Here is a 20,705-nt window from a genome sequence, read left to right as displayed (position 1 = left end):
GGTGAGGAACAAAACAAACTCTCCCTGTGATGGAACTTGGTGGCTTGGGTGGGGAGGACAGATGTGTCTAAGAAACAGAGATCTTTATCTCCAGCACCACGTGTGACCACTCGGCCAACTGTAAAGGGAAGGAAGGCGAGATATTGTCCAAGTGCCACCACATGACGGTTGTGGATCCTGGCTCAGGTCAGCAAGGTATACATACCATGGAGCCTGTTTTTCCTCTAAAAAGTATATCTAAAGAGCTTCCTGGAGGTAAAGAACTAGATGGAGAAAATCTGATTTTTCATCTGGAGGTGGTGGTGAGACTCAGAAACTTCTGTCAGCCCAAACCCAGTTTTCACCAAGTCATACTCTCCTGTGTGCATGTCAGCTGACCTTGCCATGGCTTTGCTGATGCTGGATTTTGTTGGAAATGCTCCTTGTGAGAGTGAGTATACCAGGAGATGGCTTGCATGTCCCACTAGAGTTCCCTAGTAAGAACCATTTCAATGCCAGCTCCTCCATGAACTGGTCCCAGCCCTTCCCTCGACCTCTGAGCTTGGTGAACCTGTAGCACCATGCATGGGGACTTTAACTCTGTTTCTCCCATTGTCCCTGGTGAGATATGTGAAGATCTTATCTCCCAGCCTGAGTATAAACCCTGTCTTACGCAGGGATCATCTGTTTGCAGAGAACACCCAAAAGGGCTGTCTGATGAAACCCACAGGTCAGAAGCCAGATTTCCAGAGGCACTGGAGCCCTAAGCAGGAAAGCAGGAGTGGCACGGTTAGAACACGGCCCTAAAATCCTTTGAAACCTCTCAGTTCAACTCAACTCCGTGAGGTCCCGGGCCCATGTCCACTTCCCTTGACCCAGTAGCTGCTTGTGACTGTGTCAGCCAACAGTGTGGCGGAGGTGACCCTACGTGACTTCCGAGGCTGGGGCATAAAGGCCATGCAGCTTCTACCTTGTTTTCTGGGACATGCACTCTAAGAGCCCTGAGCCGCCATGTCAGAAGTCTGCCTACTCTGAGGCCACCATGCTCTGAGAAAGCCAACCCACAAGGAGAGTCCAAGGATAGTTTTCCCATTGTCATCACAGCCCAGGCCAGGCATGCAAGTGAGTGAATGACCCCTTCAGGTAAGCCCAGCCCCCAGCCAAGGAGTCTTCCCAGCTGAGGGAGGCACAGACATTGTGGAGTAAATATAAACCACCCCACTGTGCTCTCTCTGAATTCCTGACCCACAGAATTTATGAGCATGATAAAGTAATTGTCTTAAGCTGCTCAGTTTGGGGATATGTTATACAGCAGTAATAACCAGAACACAAAAGTAGGCTCCCTCCCTGCAAGTTTCCTTTCTGCCCACGTAGCATCATCATCCTCTCTGTGTAGGTGAGCCCAAGGTGGTCATCCCAGGCCTTGCTTTACATCACGACTTCCTTCAGACCCTTGAGATTCTGAGTCCTAATTCCAAACACCAGGAAATGAAATCTGATTGTCGCCACACACGATCACAGTGTTTGCAACACCTAGGCTACGTGGATGATGTATCTATGTATACTTACGCATACAGTTAGTATATACTGACCACCCTCTTTTGCTGCCTTTATTTTCATAGCACTCATCTCTCTTTGAAATCACACACTTTTCTTGTGTATATATATTATCTTCTCGCTTGCTATAGTGTAAGGGTACCATGAGGTCAGGGTCTCTGTCCATCTTCTCATCCATTGTATTCTGAACAACTAAAACAGTGCCTGGAACACTGTAGATATCCAGGAATATTTATGCAGCTTATAAACACCTACAGATTTTCATTGTTCAAGGTAAAAGTCGTAGAAGTCCACTTTTCTCTCCCTGCACTGTGAGCTTGGTGAAAGTTGAGTCAGTGGCTGGTGGACCCATTCAAGGCTGACCATGTCTCTCCTTGGGGCACATGCTCAGATGCCCAATAAACCAAGCAGTGACCATGACCATGCAGTTTATTGTGACCATGCAGTGATATTCTGCTTTCGGCTTATTTTCCTTTTAGTTTGCTAGTGTTGTAAGTATGACATTTTAAAAATAAGATGATTTTTTAAAACCTAGCTAACTTTCCATCCCTCAGGAGCCTGTGATCCAGTTGGCTTGTCCCTCTTGTCTTCCTAGTGAATGCTGATTGCTACTCAGAAGTCCAGGACCGGTGGGTGGGCTAGCTGTGGAACAGCCCTCCATTCAGGCTTCTCCGTGCTTCCAAAGCAGAGTCGGGTGGATGCACAGATGTGAGAACTGGGGACACCACTGGGGCCTTCTTTGGTTTTAGGGACACAAACTTTCATACACTGTTCGTGGGGATAGAAAGTAGTATAATCCTTATGGAGGAAAAATTGGCCCTAGAGATAGAGAGGCAAAAATGCAAAAAGGCAAGTGCATATCGTTGCAGTATTTTAATAGCAAAGGACCGGAAACAACCCAAATGTCAATCAAGGGTGACTGGTTGAATAAACAATGGTATGTCCTCATAATGGAGCATTTTATAGGAGAACATTCTATCTGGTTCTATGGGATAATATTCAATACATTGTTAAGGAAAAAAAGCAAGATCAAGGAAAGTGTGAAATGAATTAGTATGCTATCATTTATCATGTGTTTATATGTTTTTAAATGGAAGGGTAAAATGGAAAAAACTTGATTATCTATGGTAGAAGGAGGACGTAGGGTGGAGGGGACTGGGTTAGTATATAGACTTCTCTGATTACAGCTCATTTTGTGAATTTGACTTTGGAACCATGTAAACAGTTTACACAATTACTTTTAAAAATTAAAATAAAAAAGCAATCTCTAAAAATTTAAGCAAAACAAAGTGAATAACCATAACCCTGATTCAAGCTTGGGGCATAACCACAGAGAGAGGAACTATTCCAAGTTATTTGATTGTATGTCCCTAATAGCATAAACCCTAAGGACAAAAAGAACTGAGAAAGAAAAATCTTAACTGTTTTCAGTAATTTTTGGATGATAATTTTGTTATCATTGCATTGTTATTCTGAGGATTTAAAACAATGTATAATTATTTTGGTGATTTTGAGAAGGAGGTCTTCAGAATGAGAGAGAGAAGAGCAGATGTAAGATCAATGAGGTTACATGACAAACCCTGTACTCCTGAGCTGGGTTGGAAGTATCAGTATAAACTCATGTAGTGTTTCTTCTTAAAACAAAATGAATAGTACTTATTTCCTAGCTCTTTCCACTGAAACCAAGAAACAATGACCAAACCACTACCAATGAGCCCTCCTTACACTCAGATTTTGATCTCTAATGACCATTCCCCACTGAAAGGAACCAGGGATCCCTGGGTAAAAAAATCGATAACTTCAGGGCTGGAGCATGTACAAGATGAGCTTGAAACGTCTTGTCATACAAGATAACTACAAAGCTCTTATTAGAGACCACTAGGGTCATGTCAAAAAGAATCAGCCAACTTGAAGCAGTTCACAAGAGCCAAAGAGGACAATCTGAGTGACAGGAAAGATAAGAACTGCAATGGATTGAAACGTACATATCAAATATGTTTAAACCATGAGTTCATAATGTAATGTAATGTTTCCAGTAAGAAAACAACTCTCCCTGGACAGCTTGGAAAGATGCCAGGGAACCACCTTGGAAACTGACAAAGGGGAAGAAGTAAAAAATGTATCCAGTCTTTCCTGTACAAACCAAACCTCAGGGCAACCAAATAACTGATGAAAGGAAGTTTCTCCTTATAAGGTATGCCAGCTAATAAACGAAGAAACAGTAGCACTAGAATACTATTTGCAACCCCTAAAGAAGTAGTGGGATCTATGGAATAATCATCAATAGTTGTTAACATCAGAAAAGAGAGGCAACTAGAGATGAAGTCCAGGACAGGTGGGTGGGCTAGCTGTGCAACAGCTCCCCCTGGAAGAACCTATCACCACCAATAAAGTAGTCTTGCGAAAATAAACCTAACTGGAGTCTGATTGAATTTCTAGATATAACTACTGATATATAAGAAATAAATAGGACACAGGACCATGTTAAAAGACACTACAGACAATGTAAAGCAATTATACTCCAATAAAGATGTTAAAAAAAAAAAAAGAAGACACTACAGAGACAGACTCAGGAAAACCCAGACTGTGAGAAATTCTACAGGACAAAGGACCTTCTAACAAGGACAAAGGAGGCTTCTTCCAACAAGCCTCCAGGTTGTCTCAATATATTTTAAAGCGTGAGAACCAGCGCTACAGATTAGAGATTTAAGAAGTGAATCAACAAATTACAGAGCATGGACCTAATTCAAACAAAAAAAATCACGAGCCACTCAGAAACTTGAACCATGACTAAATACTTGAAGGTATTAAGGAATTATTGCTGATTTTTTAGGTGTCATTGATATTGAGGTTATGCTTTTTTAAAGTTCTTATGGTTTAGAGATAATGATGAAATATTTACGGATGAAATGATGTGAGGTCCAGGATCTGCTTCAGAATCATCGTGGGGTGGGGTGAGAGCAGAGATGAAGCAAGATTGGCCGTGAGGTGATTGTTGAAGCTGGTGATTTGGACGTGGGGTTCCTTCTATTGTCTGTACTTCGGTATATGTTTGCAGTGCTACCTTATAAAAAGTTTTGGAAGCCCCTTGCCAAATAACATGAAACTGTATTCCTTGGAAAGGGCTGTGTTTTCTTATTCATTTATCCCAGTGGGTCCAGCCTAGACAGGAAGAGGACCAGGTACCCCCTCCTAGGAGGAACTGGGCTAGCTCATGGTCAGGGACAGGCCAGGTGGGCAGGGATGAGCCACAGACTTACTTCTTCAGTTATAATAGCAGGTTACGTTTTGAGATATGATTTCTCGAAAGGGAATTAATTCAGGCAAAATCTACACGTGAACATTGGTTCCTTGATGTGGATGAATCTGCACTGGGGACCAGGCCCTGCCACGGCCCTCTGATGAGAAGGCTGGCAGGCGTGTCACAGAGGGGAATGCAGACAAGAACGTGCTGGGTTGTGGAAGGGAACCCTGCCCCCCCATCCCATGCCACGTGCACAGGGGCATGATTTGACCCTCAGCATGACCAGAACTACTTCATAACAAGGCTTGACTATAACAATACAGGAGGCTGGACAGTCATCTCAGACACATGCCATAAGCTCTTCCCTCCCTAGCTAGTTCAAGCTCACAATGCCACTCAACACAGCATTTTGAAAAGCTGCCCATTCCTCTGTAAAAAAAAAAAAAAAACAACTGCGAAAGTGCATAACCTAAGGCGAGGGCCTTAAAGCAGAAAAACGTGTGATGGCAGTAGCTTGGGTTTGGGGCTGCGCTTTGGTGCCACTTCCTGGGACAGAGTGCGGCGCTGCCCTAGGAACGTGGGGGACAGGCAGATGGGCGGTGGGCAGGGTGGGGAGAGATGTCTGTCGCAGTCAACGCCCGCAGCTGAGTCTTTGAGGAAGAGAAATGAGCCCAGACTGCTGCGCACCGTGACCCCATGGCACCCTCAGAAGTCATAAGGGGACACAAAGATGGTGACCTTGGACACGTGGTTGGCCTGGAAGGAGCGGTCCAGGTATTCGGACATGTCAACATCCACCTCCAGTGTCTGAGGTCCCTCCAGGGTCTGGACCAGGATCAGCTCCCCTGTCTGGCGGTCCGAGCGCTGCATTACAAAGTGGCCGCGGCTGTTCCCACCCACGATCCCAAATCGCAGGCTGTTGGGTCCAGGCCGGCCGGGGGCCGAGGCCGTGGCCATGCGGAAGAGCGTGATGGGCGTCTTCAGGTTGGAGGGCAGAGAGAGGTAATGGAAGGAGATGGTCTTGGGCATGTGGCGGCAGGGCCTGCTGTCCATGGGGCAGGGGTTCCGTTCACACTGGCTGGAGCAGAGAGGCAAAATGTAGGGAGCCGTCAGCCTTGGGGGAAGTCAGGAGGGGCTGCTCTGACCGGGCTTGTCTGCCCACCCGCCCTCCTGCAGGGGCCACCAGAGTGAGCCAGCCACGGGTCCCTCGCCACGGGCGCTCCAGAGCCACAGGCCAGTGAGTGTGGCTGGCGTCAGGCCTGGCCATGACTCACCTGTATATGTACGCCCGGGTGTGCATGCATGTTTATATATGCTATTACTACCGTTTTTACAGAAAAATAAAGCCGGGGAAGATTAAATAACAACGGTGCTGGCATTCAAAGCAGGTGCCCCTTCTACACGTGCTGAGACCCCAGCAGTTAGCTGGCAACATCCTGGAATGTGGTTCTCCACATGTGGTGGGCTTTCTAAACACCCAGTGTCTGTTCTTTTTGGGGGGGGGCGCGCCCCAGGGCTTTTGAGATCTTAGCTCCCTGACCAGGGATCAAACCCGGGTCACGGTAGTGAAAGCGCCAAGTCCTAACCCCTGGACCACCAGGGAGTTCCCCCACTGTTCACTCTTAAAGCAGGACACCCTGTCTTCCTCAGGCATGTGGAGCCAGGGGTGGTGTGGAAGTGCTTTGATAGTTTTCTACCTTGTCCAACGCAAGAGACAGATGCAGTTTAGCGATTTTGGTGACTCAGATCGTCACCGTTAAGGAGGTCAGATAGCCCTTCCAGATGTTAATCGGGGATGTCCCCAAAGGCTCTGACATACAGGTCTCTCTGTCCCTTCACTACGTGACACTCTCAGTGAATAGCTGCCACTCTTCAGCGCCACCGACTTTCTTGCTGGTTCTCATCTGCTTTAGCCTTAAAAGCAATTCAGGCAGCTAAACGAGCGAGGTCAGTGCATTCTTAAGACAATCTAAGGCTCCTGTGATCTCTTTCTCAGAAGAAAACATGTGTACTTTGTGATAGCTGCAGTTATTCTCCTTAAAAGCCTGTCTCCCACCTTTTGAAAAAAAAAAAAAAAGTCTGTTAGGTGCTGAGGTTACTAGAAATCGAACTTCCTAGTAGCAGTGGAAAAGCAGAGTAATATATTGCAGAGTGTACAGTTACCATGTGAACACAGGAAATGATCCTCTCCTGAACCTGTGTAACATATACCTGCCTCCTGGCCGCCTCATCATGGCCCTCTTCCCTCCAGTGGCCTCCCTGTCAGCAGGGGAGTGCTCAGAACATCATTCTTAAGTGCGCAGTGCATTCAATGCAACCTCTAAAGGGAGATGGGAGCTCTGAGAAGCCAGACTCCCAGCTCCATGCCTTTCATCAGACATAACTGTACCTTCTCCCAAGAACGCAGAAGGAAGAATGCAGCCCAGCCCCCAGGAGGCCTGGGCGAGGGATGTACGTGCTCAGCCATGGGTGGCCCTGGCTATACTCACAACGGAGAGGTCTTCACGTAGCTCACGTTACCGCTGCCCTCGGGGCACTCGGGGCTGACGCACTGGAAGCCTCCACCCGTGTTGATGCACACGGTACCCCGGGGGCACACGTGCTGCGGGCTCACACACTCATCGACATCTGAAATACCGGACACCCAGTGAGGGTGAAGATCCCCCGACACCCCCTCCATCACTGGACGGGACTACATGAATGGCCCGACGGGCACTGGAATGAGATGCTCCACACGCAGTGAACTTTCCAAATACCCAATGCTGATTCTTAAAACTGGAAGCCCGGTCGTCCTTAACCATTTGAAATCCAGATCTGGTGGAAGTGCTGGGGAACTCCCCTCCCTGGATCCCATCCTCCCCCCGCCATGACAGGTTACAGAGGCTCTGGAGGGCACGGACGAGTATTACTGGTCACAACACTTCTCTCAGACCTGCCTCCTCAGCCAGAGGGCCCAGGAGTCTGCCCTCCATGGCTCATATCATGCCCTTTATATGTTCTCTGCTCCCTTCACACATGAGTTCCCGGGCTGGAGGCTGGGTTTCTTCCCAGCCTCCGCATAATCCTACGCGGGCCTTCGTGAATACTTGTGGGATGGAAGGATGGATGGATGATGGGTAATGGCTGTCTGGATGCTTTCTCCCTCTAGTCCCAGGTGACCCACTCCTCTGGGCCCCGCAGTGGAGCCCCACTAGGACGTCACTGGGGAGCTGCCTGTTCTCTCAGGTTCCATATCAGCCCATGGAGGAGCCCTCTGCGCTCTCCTCCTCCCCCAGTAGTTCAGAGCCATCGTCTGGGACCACCTGCCTCTGCCACGACCTCACTCACCCTCACAGCTCTTGCCATCGGCCAGGGTCCGGTATCCGCTGGGGCAGGCACAGTGGTAGGAGCCGGGGGTGTTCACGCAGGCGTGCATGCAGAGCCTGGAGCGCCCCTCCTGTCCGTAGAACTCGCATTCATTCACATCTGGGGACAGAAATGCCCAGTATGACTCCAGGAACCACCAGGCGGGCGGCCACTAACAGTGCCCCAGGATGACTGCTGTGTCACCATCGCTGGCAGCTGTGGCTAACTGGCTGGGTGGGGTGTGGCCACCAGGCCCTATCCCCGGCAGAGCATGCAGGAGCGCTCCCCTTTCTCCCAAGCCAAGGACCCCGAGGGCTGAAGGGAGGAGTCGGGGGTCTGATGTGGTCGACCTTAGGCCAGCTCCTCTAAGGCTGATGCCTACCTGGGGAGACCCTGCAGAGGCTGTCAAGTCAGGCCCAGCAGCCCAGGGAGGAAGGCGTGGGGCTGCAGACCCGGACTCCCACCCTGGTTCCCAGCCCCCCCTTAAGCCTCCTCATCTTTAGGAGTGTTGTAAGAGGATTTCTGCTGCTCTAAAAAGGCTGTTAGCACCAAACGGCCAGTTCTTAGGTTTGAACCAATGGTTTGAGTTGTTTTCAGAAGGAACTTCAATGATCGGGAGAGATTTGCAAAAGTGGTCCAGTCAGTAAAGGTAAGCCGAGAAGGGACCAGAGAATGAGCCCAGGCCCCTGCACAGCTCCGGGGGGCGGAGTGCGGGGAGCTAGGGTCTGTCTACGGTCACAGCGACTCTAGCTCCTCCCTGTCACCTGCCCTGCGATCCCAGCCAAGAGGGAGCGGATAAGGGGCCTGAAGCCTCTCCTAGACGAGTGTGCGTGACTGGGGGGAGACCGGGGACCCCTGGCTGCTTTCTCTACAGTCTGGCTTTCTTAGGACCGCCCCTGATATCTCCGCACTAGCTGTATCCTAGCAACCATCTGCGCCACACTTACCTAACCCGCAAGGTGGGCGGGCCTTTCTGAGACCACGCCCAGGAAGCCGCTTGCCCGCGCGCACCCGGCCCCTGGGCGGGGGCGGGGAGCGCCCGGGGGGACTGCAGGTTGGAGCCCCTCTCCCCGCAACCCTAGCGTCCCCCGCTCCGCCTCCCTCCCCCGGCCGAGCCCGCGCCTACCTTGGCAGACGCTGTCCCCGGCGGCGCCGCTCAGGTGGAATCCGGCCTCGCAGCTGCAGTGCTGCGTCCGCTCCACCTGCGCGCATCGCGGCGCGCGGCTGAAGGCAGGGTCCCCCGCTTCGCTGCCCTCGAGGGCGACTGCGGGGAGAAGACACCCTTAGGGCCGGGCCCGGCGCACCTGGGCCTGACCTTGGAGGAACGCCGAGATCGGGGCGTGGCCCCTTCTCAGAGCTTACTCTGGAGTAGGGAAAGGAAAGGCACGGAATTAACCGAAACCCAGCCGTCGGTCCAGGGCCCACCGGAAGGGGCGAAGGACAGGGGACGCACCCGAATAGAACGACGCACGAAAAGCAGGCCACACAACTGCACCCTGAGGACCACCGTGACGTTAAATCCGCGTTTCACTTACAGAGGCTTAAAACACCAAAATTCTAGCCGTGATCACTGTAGTTTAAAACTATGCAGCTTATCGAAATAATGCCATTTGCAGCCACACGGATGGACCTCGAGATTGTCATACTGAGTGAAGTAAGTCAGACACCGAGAGACAAATATCATATGGTATCGCTTATATGTGGAATCTAAAATAAGGGTGCAAATGAACTTATTTACAAAACAGAAATAGAGTGACAGATGTAGAAAACAAACTTCTGGTTACCAAGGGGGTACGAGGGAGGGATAAACTGGGAGATTGGGATTAACATATATACACTACTATATATAAAATAGATAACTAATAAGGACCTACTGTATAGCACAGGAAACTCTACTCAATACTCTGTAATGGCCTATATGGGAAAAGAATCTAAAAAAGAGTGGATATATGTATATGTATAACTGATTCAGTTTGCTGTACAGCAGAAACTAACACAACATTGTAAATCAACTATACTCCAGTAAAAATTTAAAAAAAAAACTATGGAGCTTAAAACACTACTTCTTTTAAAGGGTTCTTTTTTGTATTTTTAAAATACTTTCCTAAAGTGTCTAAGCTTTTTGTTTGTTGTAACTAAGGACATAAATCAATTTTCTTATCAGAAAAAAAGTGTTAGTTTTTGAAAGTTTTCAAAGGATTGAGAGCTCTTATATGGTCAGAAGAGACTGCAAAGGAATCGGTGGTAAATGTAATGTGACGCACAAGAGGACTCTTCCTGTATGATCCCACTTACATGAGGTTCTTAGTGGTCAGAATCATCCAGACAGACAATAGGATGGTTGTTGGGGGAAGGGAGGGGAGGAGTTACTGTTTCACGGGCACAGAGTTTCAGTTTTGCAAGATGAAAAGAGTTCTGGAGGTGAATGGTGGTGATGGTAGCACACAACATTTAAACCTGACCTTGAGCTGGGTCCAATGCAAGGATATCAAGTATTGACAAAGCTTGTGCTCTCTGGACACCAATTCCTACCCCCCCCAACCAAGATTCCACTCAGAAATCAAGACGGTCAGACAGGACACTTCAGGCTTTTCTGGCAAAGGAAGAAGACATCTTTAGGTTTTGACTTTTTTTACTTCATGGCATGCAGGCTCTTAGTTCCCTGACCAGGGATCGAACCTGCACCCCCTGAAGTGGAAGCATGGAGTCTCAACCGCTGGACCGCCAGGGAAGTCCTGGTTTTGATTTTCTTATATAAGAAATGTTGGCTGCAGCATGGTGTAGAACCGCCACCCATCCGCCATAGATTCCTTATCACTGGATTTTCTTGGCACCTGCAAAAACAGCCAGTGTGACAGCTAGACCTTCAGGCTGGACAAACAGACTCAAGTGTGGATCATAACCTCATCACCAGTCGAACGTCTAGTTCATCCAGCTCTGAAAATACTTTGGCCTGTGTCAGTAACTACGAATTTTGCAGGATGTGATGAGAGCATCTGCAGGAGAAGCTGTTTTGCTGACGTGCAGAGGAAAAGTCAACCATGTGAAGGTGGCAGCAAGAAAGCTTCTCAGGCCAAGTTCCGAATCTGGAGGGTTTTCAGGGTGGGGTCAATCCTTCCATTTGCATTTTCTTCCATAAGAAGGATCAAAACTCTGGTTCCACAAAAGAACTAAACGCCATCCCAAATAACCACTTCAGGGAACCAGAGGGATCCTTGGAAGTAAAAGAGAGGACATCCCGCCTGGTCTGCCTTTGGTGACCCATGACCAGGGTCCTACTTCTCTCTCTGCAGCAGACCGTCCTCCCCCAGCCCCACAGCCGCTACGTACCAGTCTGGGCGTGATGCTGACAGCGGCTCCCCGTCCTTCCCGGAGGACAAATGCATTTGTACTGGTTGACACCTTCCACACATGTGCCACCATTCTGACAAGGCTGGCTGGAGCATTCGCTGATATCTAGGAAAATAAATAAGTTTCAGATACAGGTATGTGAGTTCTAAAATGAACAAACAGAAAACAAAGATGGGGTCATTCTCTTTCCATGGCAGGATGATTCCAGTTTGTGGCCTGCCCACTCTGCCCATGCCACGGCCCCTCCCAGCAAGAGCAAGAGCTGGGAGGGGGCCAGCGGGGCTGAGATGTAGCCTGCCCTCCATTCAGCAGGCCATGGACCCTGGCACACGCTGCGCCCACCTGGAGCTCTACCTGTGGGAGCTGGCCCATCACCCAGCTGTGTTCCACCCAGAGGCACCATTTTCTAATTTGCAGTGCAGACGCTGTAGCGGGGCAGAGGCAACTACCTGTGGCCTGTGCCCACATTGCCTTTGCATCGAGCCTTACAGCCCCGCAACCAGCACCCAGGTAGAACACCTTCTGAACAAGAACTCAATACAGAGGCTTATAAGAGGGAGGGGTGGCCCATCAGAATGTCCAGAGATGGGGAAAATGAACTCTTTCCAAATTCCCACCCAGACACCCTCCTGTGCTCATTATTTCCTGTGCGACCAGGGAGGAGTTAATCTTAACCTTGACGTTTCCTTAATGTCGGAAAAGGGAAATGTTCTTTGCTTATATACACAATGGTCCTGTGGAAAATATATAGAGAGATATATTAAACGTGTTTAAAATTTTAATAGGTTTAGGGACTTCCCTGGCGGTGCAGTGGTGAGGACTCGTCGCTTTCACTGACGGGGGCCCAGGTTCAATCCCTGGTCGGGGACCTAGGATCCTGCAAGCCGAGTGGCGTGGCCAAAAAATATGATAATAAAATAAAAATTTAATAGGTTTTAATAGATTTTTCTCTGTGTGGTAGATTACAGGTAATTTTTGCTTGCTGATAATTTTTTATACTCTTCCGTCTTTCCACAATAAATTTTCTAATGAGAAAAAATGATTTTTTAAGACCCTTGGCCCACACCTGCTTGTTGTGAGTTCCTTAAGCCCAGTTTTAATGCACAGAGCACAGGCTGTTTCCACCAGAGAGGAAAGGTTTGTCAGTTCACTGACTGGACCACAGTATCTTGGGAAAGAAAACTGGAAGCACCTTCTTGTTGGCATAAGAGGATCCTTTCCTGCTGTGTCTATCAAGAAGGAGGAAAAGGTGCTTTGCTCCTGATGAGAACAACAGCCTTCCTGTGGGTGGGTTGGCAGGGACTTTGGCTTCTCCTCAGCCTCCTCGTAATTGGGATGTTATGTAGACGATTCCATGGATTCTATTAATCGTGAAAGGACCCAGACCATCCAAATGCTGCTTATCCCTGGAGAAGGAGCCATTCCGATTCCGCAGTAACCTCAGCCTGGGGAGGGGAAACTCAGCGATCGCCCCCTCTATGTTCTGTTTTCAGATGACCGGTTTCCAGGAATGTGTCTGGAACAACACAGATGCCCCAGAGCTTGGAATTCCTGTTTCTGTCCATTGTCCAGCACCATCATTGCTCCCCAGCAAAGTCTGAAAGTGGGCAGATCACTAGGCTGGGAAGTTACGGGCAGAGAGCCAAACACTGTGAACCGGAGAATCTTTCGGTTTGGCCCCGGGCAGAGACCAGCGCCATTGTCTGTCCCTGCTGGGCTTCCAGTGGAAGGCACTGAGTCTAGCTGCACCTGGCGGGTGTGGGTGTGGGTGTGCGTGGGGTGGGATGGAATCATTGGCTTGACAGAGAAATGCAGAGGTGCCCCGCTCCCGTCTGGATCTTGTTCCCCAGGATTTTCATTTCTAGACAGGCTCCATTCGACTCTCTTTATTTCTTATCTTGATACAATGTCAGGCATTCCACGGTCTGATGTCCAGTTCTGGCGCCCCATCTGTGACCTGACTGAGGTACATTTGTCATCACATTCTTATCTGTCCGAGCTGTGGCATTTAGCTAAATGCATGTCAGAGCTGTAAAGAGGGCACTGGCAGACCTAAATAGACATTTCTCCAAGGAAAGCGTACAGATGGCCAACAGGCACGTGAAAAGGTGTTCAACATCGCTAATAATTAGAGAAATGCAGATCAAAACTACCATGAGGTCCCACCTCACACCGGTCAGAACGGCCATCATTAAAAAGCCTACAGGGGCTTCCCTGGTGGCGCAGTGGTTGAGAGTCCGCCTGCCGATATGGGGGACACGGGTTCGTGCCCCGGTCCGGGAAGATCCCACATGCCGCGGAGCGGCTGGGCCCGTGAGCCGCGGCCGCTGAGCCTGCGCGTCCGGAGCCTGTGCTCCGCAATGGGAGAGGCCACAACAGTGAGAGGCCCGCGTACAGCAAAACAAACAAACAAACAAACAAAAAAGTCTACAAATAACAAATGTTTGAGAGGGTGTGGAGAAAAGCGAACCCTCCTATACTTTTGGTGGGAATGTAAATTGGTGAAGCCGTTACGGAAAACAGTATGGAGGTTCCTTATGGTACAGTTAGATGATCAGCTATCCCACTCCTGGACGAAAACTCTAATTTGTAAAGATACATGCACCCCAATGTTCACAGCAGCACTATTTTTTTTTTTAATTTATTTTTACTTTTAAAATTTTTGGCTGCGTCGGGTCTTTGTTGCTGCACGCGGGCTTTCTCTAGTTGTGGTGAGCGTGGGCTACTCTTCGTTGCCGTGCGCAGCCTTCTCATTATGGTGGCTTCTCTTGTTGCGGAGCACGGGCTCTAGGCGCGCAGGCTTCAGTAGTTGTGGTATGCAGGCTCAGTAGTTGTGGTGCACAGGCTCTAGAGCGCAGGCTCAGTAGTTGTGGCTCACGGGCTTAGTTGCTCCGCGGCATGTGGGATCTTCCCAGAGCAGGGCTCAAACCCGTGTCCCGTGCATTGGCAGGAGGATTCCCAACCACTGCGCCACCAGGGAAGTCCCCATAACAGCACTATTGACAAAAGCCAAGGCATGGAAACAACCTAAATGTCCATCAACAGATGAACTGATCAAGAACATGTGGTATATAAACAATGGAGTATTACTCAACCATAAAGAATGAAATATTGCCATTTGCAGCAATATGGATGGACCTAGAGATTATCATACTAAGTGAAGTAAGTCAGAGAAAGACAAACATTATAGGATATCATTTATATGTGGAATCTAAAAAAATAATACACATCAACTCATTTACAAAACAGAAACAGACTCACAGACATAGAAAACAAAATTATGGTTACCAAAGGGGAAAGGGACAGAGGAGGGATAAATTAGGAGTTTGGGATTAACAGAGACACACTACTATGTATAAAATAGATAAACAACAAGGCCCTTCTGTATAGCACAGGGGAACTATACTCAATATCTTGTAATAAGCTATAATGGAAAAGAATCTGAAAAAGTATATGTATATATGTATATATATACATATATATATATATATATCCGAATCACTTTGCTGCACACCTGAAACTAATACAATATTGTAAATCAACCCTACTTCAATTTAAAAAAAAAAGAGGGTACTGGCAGAGACTATGGAGAGGCTGGAAAGCCAAAAGCATGGATAATTCCATTTTAATCTGTTTACTGAGCACTTACTGTTTCCCTGGAACCAAGCTAAGTGTTTTACATGCATGAGCTGAGTTTTCCTCTTTGATTTCGGTTTCCTGTTGTTTTATCATCTTGCTTCAGATTTTCCATTTCTCCAATCACCTCATTTCTAAGGTTTTCTGATTTTTACTTATATTGTCCTTTCATAGTTTTTAATCTTTCTAAAGTTTCTTTCCACTTGTTTGGAAATACTAGGTTACAGTTTTCATCTTTTTTTTATGGTCATGTCTTTCTGGGATTTCTTCATTGACTGTAGAAAGTTTATTCTCTGTTTTCTTATAATAATTTGTATGGAATTTGGCAAGAGTCCTTTTCTGTTACTCATACTGAGGGGAAATAAGTTTTCCCGCATAGCTTTTCTGACTTCCTGACTCTTAATCTCCCCCTTTAGTTGTTTCTCAGGGTGGCTCATGCCTTCTCTGCTCTGCCCCATCCTCTCTCTTACTTTCACCTGGACCATCCCTTTCATTTTTTTGCGCCGATTTTCCTTTTTGGGCTCAATTTGGATTCTCCTCCTATTCGAGTCTCCTCCACACTGGAGCTTTGTCGTGAGAAGTTTCCAGAGATCCTCGGGGCCAGATTGCTCCAGCCACTGCAACTTCTTAATGCAAAGATAAACCCCACACCTGAGAAAATTGACCCAGAAAGGCCAGTACTGACCCGGATCCCAATACAATTATTGGATTTTCAAGAAAAATTTAAAAATCCTTTGGGCATCCAGGCACAAAGACTTATGATAGCAACAACAGTATCAGTTAAAACAGGAGACGTGGAAGAACACATTTAAGATACTCAAGAAAATGTGAGACAGGTATTTTATGTCCAATCCAACAGTCGTTGGCTGGTAAAGCTGTACACTTTTCGAAAGTGTAAGAACTCGGGGAATTGCCCCCCCTGAGTCCCTCTTCAAGGAACTACTGGAGAGAGGTCAGCATGAGGGCAGTGATGCTTCCCAAGGCTCAGCATCACAGGAAGAGAGATGACGGACAGCAGGGACTTCCCAGCACAAGTATGTACCGCCGCTCTGCCCAAACAGTACAAAAATCTCACCAGAATCTGATCAAGCCTCTGGAGTTAGCTACCAGTTTATAAGAAATACAGAGACCAAAAACTTACAAACTTCCAGTCATAAGATAGGTACCAGGCATATAATGTACAACGTGATGACTGTGGTTAACTCTGCTGTGTAGTGTATTTGAAAGGCAGTAAGAGTAACCCTAAGAGTTCTCATCACAAGGGAAAAAAAAAACACATTTCTTTTGTATCTGTAGGAGATGATGAATGTTAACTAAACTTCTTGTGGTAATCATTTCACAATATATGGAAGTCAAGTAGTTATGCTGTACACCTTAAACTTACACAGTGCTCTATGTCATTATATCTCAGTAAAACCGGACACACAGACAAAAGAAATGCAGATCATGTTAAACGACCCTACAGGGATGCAGTGCGCAAGATCAAGGCTGTGGGAAACAACGCATTTTCTTCAACAAGTAAACTGCAAAGGAATGGGAGACGGGGAAGAGCAGTGGTCTTCTTCAAGATGACTATGGATTAAAAAAGGTGCAGGAGACACATCAACCAACTGCAATGTATGGAACTTATTTGGACCCTGGTTCAAACAAAGTGTTAAAAATATGAGAGACAATTGGAGAAACGTTTACCCTGACTAGATATTTCAAGATATTAAGGGATTTGCCGTGTTCATAATTACTGGGCTATGAGTAGCTGAGAACCATTAAACTATTCTTTCTACTTTTGAATGTTTGAATTTTTTCATAATGAAAAATGCTTTAAGATTGCTTGTCTTGATGAATGGATAAAGAAGATGTGGTACATATATATGCACACAATGGAATATTACTCAACCATGAAAAAGAATGAAATAATGCCATTTGCAGCTACATGGATGGACCCAGAGATTATCACACTAAGGGAAGTAAGTCAGACAGAGAAAGGCAAATACCACACTGTGGCGGGGCGGTGGCGGGGATGGAATGAGAGGTTGGAATTAGCAGATGCAAACTATTACGTATAGAAGGGATAAACAACATGGTCCTACTGTAGAGCGCAGGGAACTATATTCAATATCCTGTAATAAACCATAATGGAAAAGAAAAAAGCTTCCTTGTCTCAGCATTGGTTATGATTATAGAAGCAACAGAGGAATAGTTAAGTATAGAATAGCCCTTATGAGGAAATGCTTCATAATCATTAAAAGTTATGTTTAGAAAAAAAAAAAGTTATGTTTAGAAAGAAGAGTTAATGGAGATTAACTTGTGTTAATATCTACCCACAGAAGATGTTGAATATGTAAAATTTGCATATATCTGCTTAGATAAAAGTCTGGAAGGAAATTCATAGTTTCTAAATATAACCCCCCATTCATTCATTCACTCACTCACGCATTCGGTAAATCAGCCAGCCAGTCAGTTTCACAGTAACTAATTATCAAGTGGCTACTATATCAAAGGTCTTTCAATTGCTGTTTAAAGGTCTCTGAGGAAGGGCCTCATGATATGAAGGCAAGGGAACTGAAGCTGTGCTCTATTCTGACTCCAAGATAACCTTCCAGACACCAAATCCAGTGCACGACCCTGCTTTTCCGCAGTCTCCCTGTGGTTTGCCTCTACAGGCTCTTCCTGTCTCCTTTGCCTTCCTTTGTCTGGGTCCTGAGCTACTTCTTCTTTGTTTTTTTTGAGAGGCAGGATCTGATATGAGTTTATTTATTTACTTTTGGCTGCGTTGGGTCTTCATTGCTGCACACGGGCTTTCTCTAGTTGTGGCGAGCGGGGTCTACTCTTTGTTGCGGTGCGCAGGCTTCTCATTGCAGTGGCTTCTCTTGTTGCGGAGCATGGGCTCTAGGCACGTGGGCTTCAGTAGTTGTGGCACGTGGGCTCAGTAGTTGTGGCTTGTGGGCTCTAGAGCACAGGCTCCGTAGTTGTGGCGCACGGGCTTAGTTGCTCTGTGGCACGTGGGATCTTCCCGGACCAGGGCTCCAACCCATGTCCCCTGCATTGGCAGATGGATTCTTAACCACTGTACCACCAGGGAAGTCCCCTGAGCTACTTCTTTTCTCTCTCTACCCTCTTCTCTGGGTGCTCTTATCACTGTCCATGGATTTAAACACCATCATTATGCTAACATTTCCCAACTGCGTCTCTCTGGCCCTCCTTTGCCCTCAACACCAGACTTTACATCCAACTGTCCACGTAACTCTATTGGGAAAGGAAGTCTTTGGCCCCCTACTGGGCCAGGCACACTCCCTCAACATGAGATAAAGCATCCCCACGGCCTGTGCTGGGTTTACCACCTCGTGTGGCCATATCTTTCCGTGCTTCCTGCTCCACAAGTGCTCTTTTGTTCTGCTGAAGTTGTATGTCCATGGCCCTCAGGCACGCCCTCAGCTCCAGTGTTTCAGCTTCCTTGGGGAAGTGGAGGGGCGGGGAGGAGGGTCCTTCCACTGCACGCAGGTGAGCTGCCCCGTGCAACTATTGCTGAGAGAGACCCCACCGCCCTGGGCGACGGACGCCCACGGCTGGAACTCATCTTGCTCTGTCTGCTCTGTGTGAGGACAGCGTTGCTCCAGCCAGGGCCCGACTGCTTTGTGTTTTCCTTGGCGATGCCAACACCGAGATGCAGTGGGCAGAATGTGCTTGGAGCCTCGCTGGGACTGGTGACCAGGGCACGGCACTGTGCCCGATGGTCTCTGTGGGTTGAACGTACGGATCTCTACTGGGACGTTGCGCAGACATGTTAACATGACCAAAATGGAATTCGGGTCAACGACCCACACACAGGTTGTTTAAAACAAACCTACTAATTTACATTCCCACCAAGAGAAAGAAGAATGAAATAATGCCAGTTGCAGCCACATGGATGGACCTAGAGATGATCATACAAAGTGAAGTTAGTCAGACAAAGACCAATATCACATGATATCACTTATATGTGGAATCTGAAAGGATAATACAAATCAACTCACAAAACAGAAAGAGACTCACAGACATAGAAAACAAAATTATGATTACGAAAGGGGATACGGGAAGGCAAGGGATAAATGAGGAATTTGGGCTTAGCAGATACACATTAGTATATATAAAATAGATAAACAAGAAGGATTTACTGTGTAACACAGGGAACTATATTCAGTACCTTGCAATAACCTGTAACGGAAAAGAATCTGAAGCCGTACATCTGAAACGAACACAGTATTATAAATCAACTATAGTGAAATAAACACAACAACCAAAAACAAACCTACATGTGTCGCTGGGTCTTCATTGTCTCATGCACCCTGTCTGGGAGCCTGGGAGCCTCACCTTCCTTTCCTGCTCACATCCCACGTGGGATAAGTTCCATCAGTTCTGTCTCCAAGTTTACTTTCAGTCTCCCCTGCTGTATCTCTCCCCTGCACCTGCTAACAGCCACCTAAGCGGTTTCCCAGCGTCCGTCTCTTCTAGTCACCTCCAGTGCATGTCTACACAACAGCAACGTGCCCATCCAATCAGCACACCCCTCTTCTTAAACCTGCTTATTGTGCTCAGATCTAAAACCACACCGACAGCACGGCCCCTATGGCTACAAGAGCTGGCTTACGAGTCTCTCCACCTGGACTCACTCACTCTCAGCTCACACGCTGCTCCAGCAACAAGGTTCTATATTTTATATTTTTGTTTCCTCAAACATGCCAAATTCTTCCCTTTGTCAGGGCCTTTGCATGTGTTACTCCCTCTTCCTGGAACGGCATCCTCCTCATGCCGCCCGTTAGTCACCATCATCACATGGCTGGCTCCCGCTCATCCTTTCAGTTTTTGTCACCGCCTTAGAGCGACCCTCAACTGTCCCTCACCCCATGGGATTTATTCCCAGTTCCTTGTTAGATCCCTTCGAAGCACCGACCACAAATGTCGACTTGTTGACCTTTGTGTTTGGTGACCTGTCTTCCCTACACCTTGGAGTGTGAGCCCTGCGAGGCTGGGCAGTGTCTGTTAGATTCAGCATTGAATCCCTAACACGATGCTTTGTGCATAGCTGGTACCCAGTGAAAACTGGTTGAATGAATGGATGAATGAAGGTTTAAAAAAAGGGAGGGTGGGGATGACGAATGAAAACAATTCTTTTTTCCCAGCATGGCGGTAAGGGACAAGGGTATTTATTTCTCTTGTGTTGTTTTTTGGTTACCCATGTTGTCAAAGGGACAAGGTCTGTGGCTATGATTTCCTCAATTCAGGAAGCTTCAAATCTTAAAAACCTGCTCTTCTGAGTAAGAAGGGAAAAAGGGAACTAATCCAGGAAGCTAAATGGCTGTTTTCCATCCTGGAGTTTTGGAGCCTACCTCTGCCCACTGCGTTTTTTTTTTTTTTGTGGTACGCAGGCCTCTCACTGCTGTGGCCTCTCCCGCTGCGGAGCACAGGCTCTGGACGCGCAGGCTCAGCGGCCATGGCTCACGGGCCCAGCCGCTCCACGGCACGTGGGATCTTCCCGGACCGGGGCACGAACCCGCGTCCCCTGCATCGGCAGGCAGACTCCCTGCGCCACCACTGCGCCACCAGGGAAGCCCCTACT

At 47.7% G+C, this 20,705-nt stretch overlaps 2 protein-coding genes across 3 annotated transcripts in view; one reads left to right on the top strand and one right to left on the bottom strand.

Moving 5' to 3' along the window:
* ZC3H8 (zinc finger CCCH-type containing 8) overlaps window positions 1-4,087 on the top strand; it is a 49,163-nt gene extending 45,076 nt beyond the window's left edge. The window contains exon 9 of the mRNA XM_049695706.1: window positions 2,091-4,087. The gene's annotated coding sequence lies outside the window, so the exon portion shown is untranslated. The remainder of the gene's footprint in view (window positions 1-2,090) is intronic.
* Window positions 1-20,705, bottom strand: part of FBLN7 (fibulin 7) — a 59,363-nt gene that overhangs the window by 8,244 nt on the left and 30,414 nt on the right. Inside the window, exons 4-8 of one of the 2 annotated variants that reach the window (XM_004276754.3) lie at window positions 11,456-11,581; window positions 9,252-9,389; window positions 8,108-8,245; window positions 7,270-7,408; window positions 2,395-5,858 (exon numbers count right to left, since the gene is read on the bottom strand). In XM_004276754.3, the coding sequence (XP_004276802.3) occupies window positions 5,486-5,858; window positions 7,270-7,408; window positions 8,108-8,245; window positions 9,252-9,389; window positions 11,456-11,581 (914 nt within the window). In that variant the 3' untranslated portion in view covers window positions 2,395-5,485. Of the gene's footprint in view, window positions 1-2,394; window positions 5,859-7,269; window positions 7,409-8,107; window positions 8,246-9,251; window positions 9,390-11,455; window positions 11,582-20,705 lie in introns of those variants that run through there. The other variant, XM_049695700.1, reaches the window with a different exon arrangement.

Source organism: Orcinus orca, chromosome 13 (assembly GCF_937001465.1).
Source record: "Orcinus orca chromosome 13, mOrcOrc1.1, whole genome shotgun sequence".
NCBI lineage: Eukaryota > Metazoa > Chordata > Mammalia > Artiodactyla > Delphinidae > Orcinus > Orcinus orca.
Note: the sequence above shows the minus strand (reverse complement) of the source record. Positions and strands in the feature narration are given on the sequence as shown.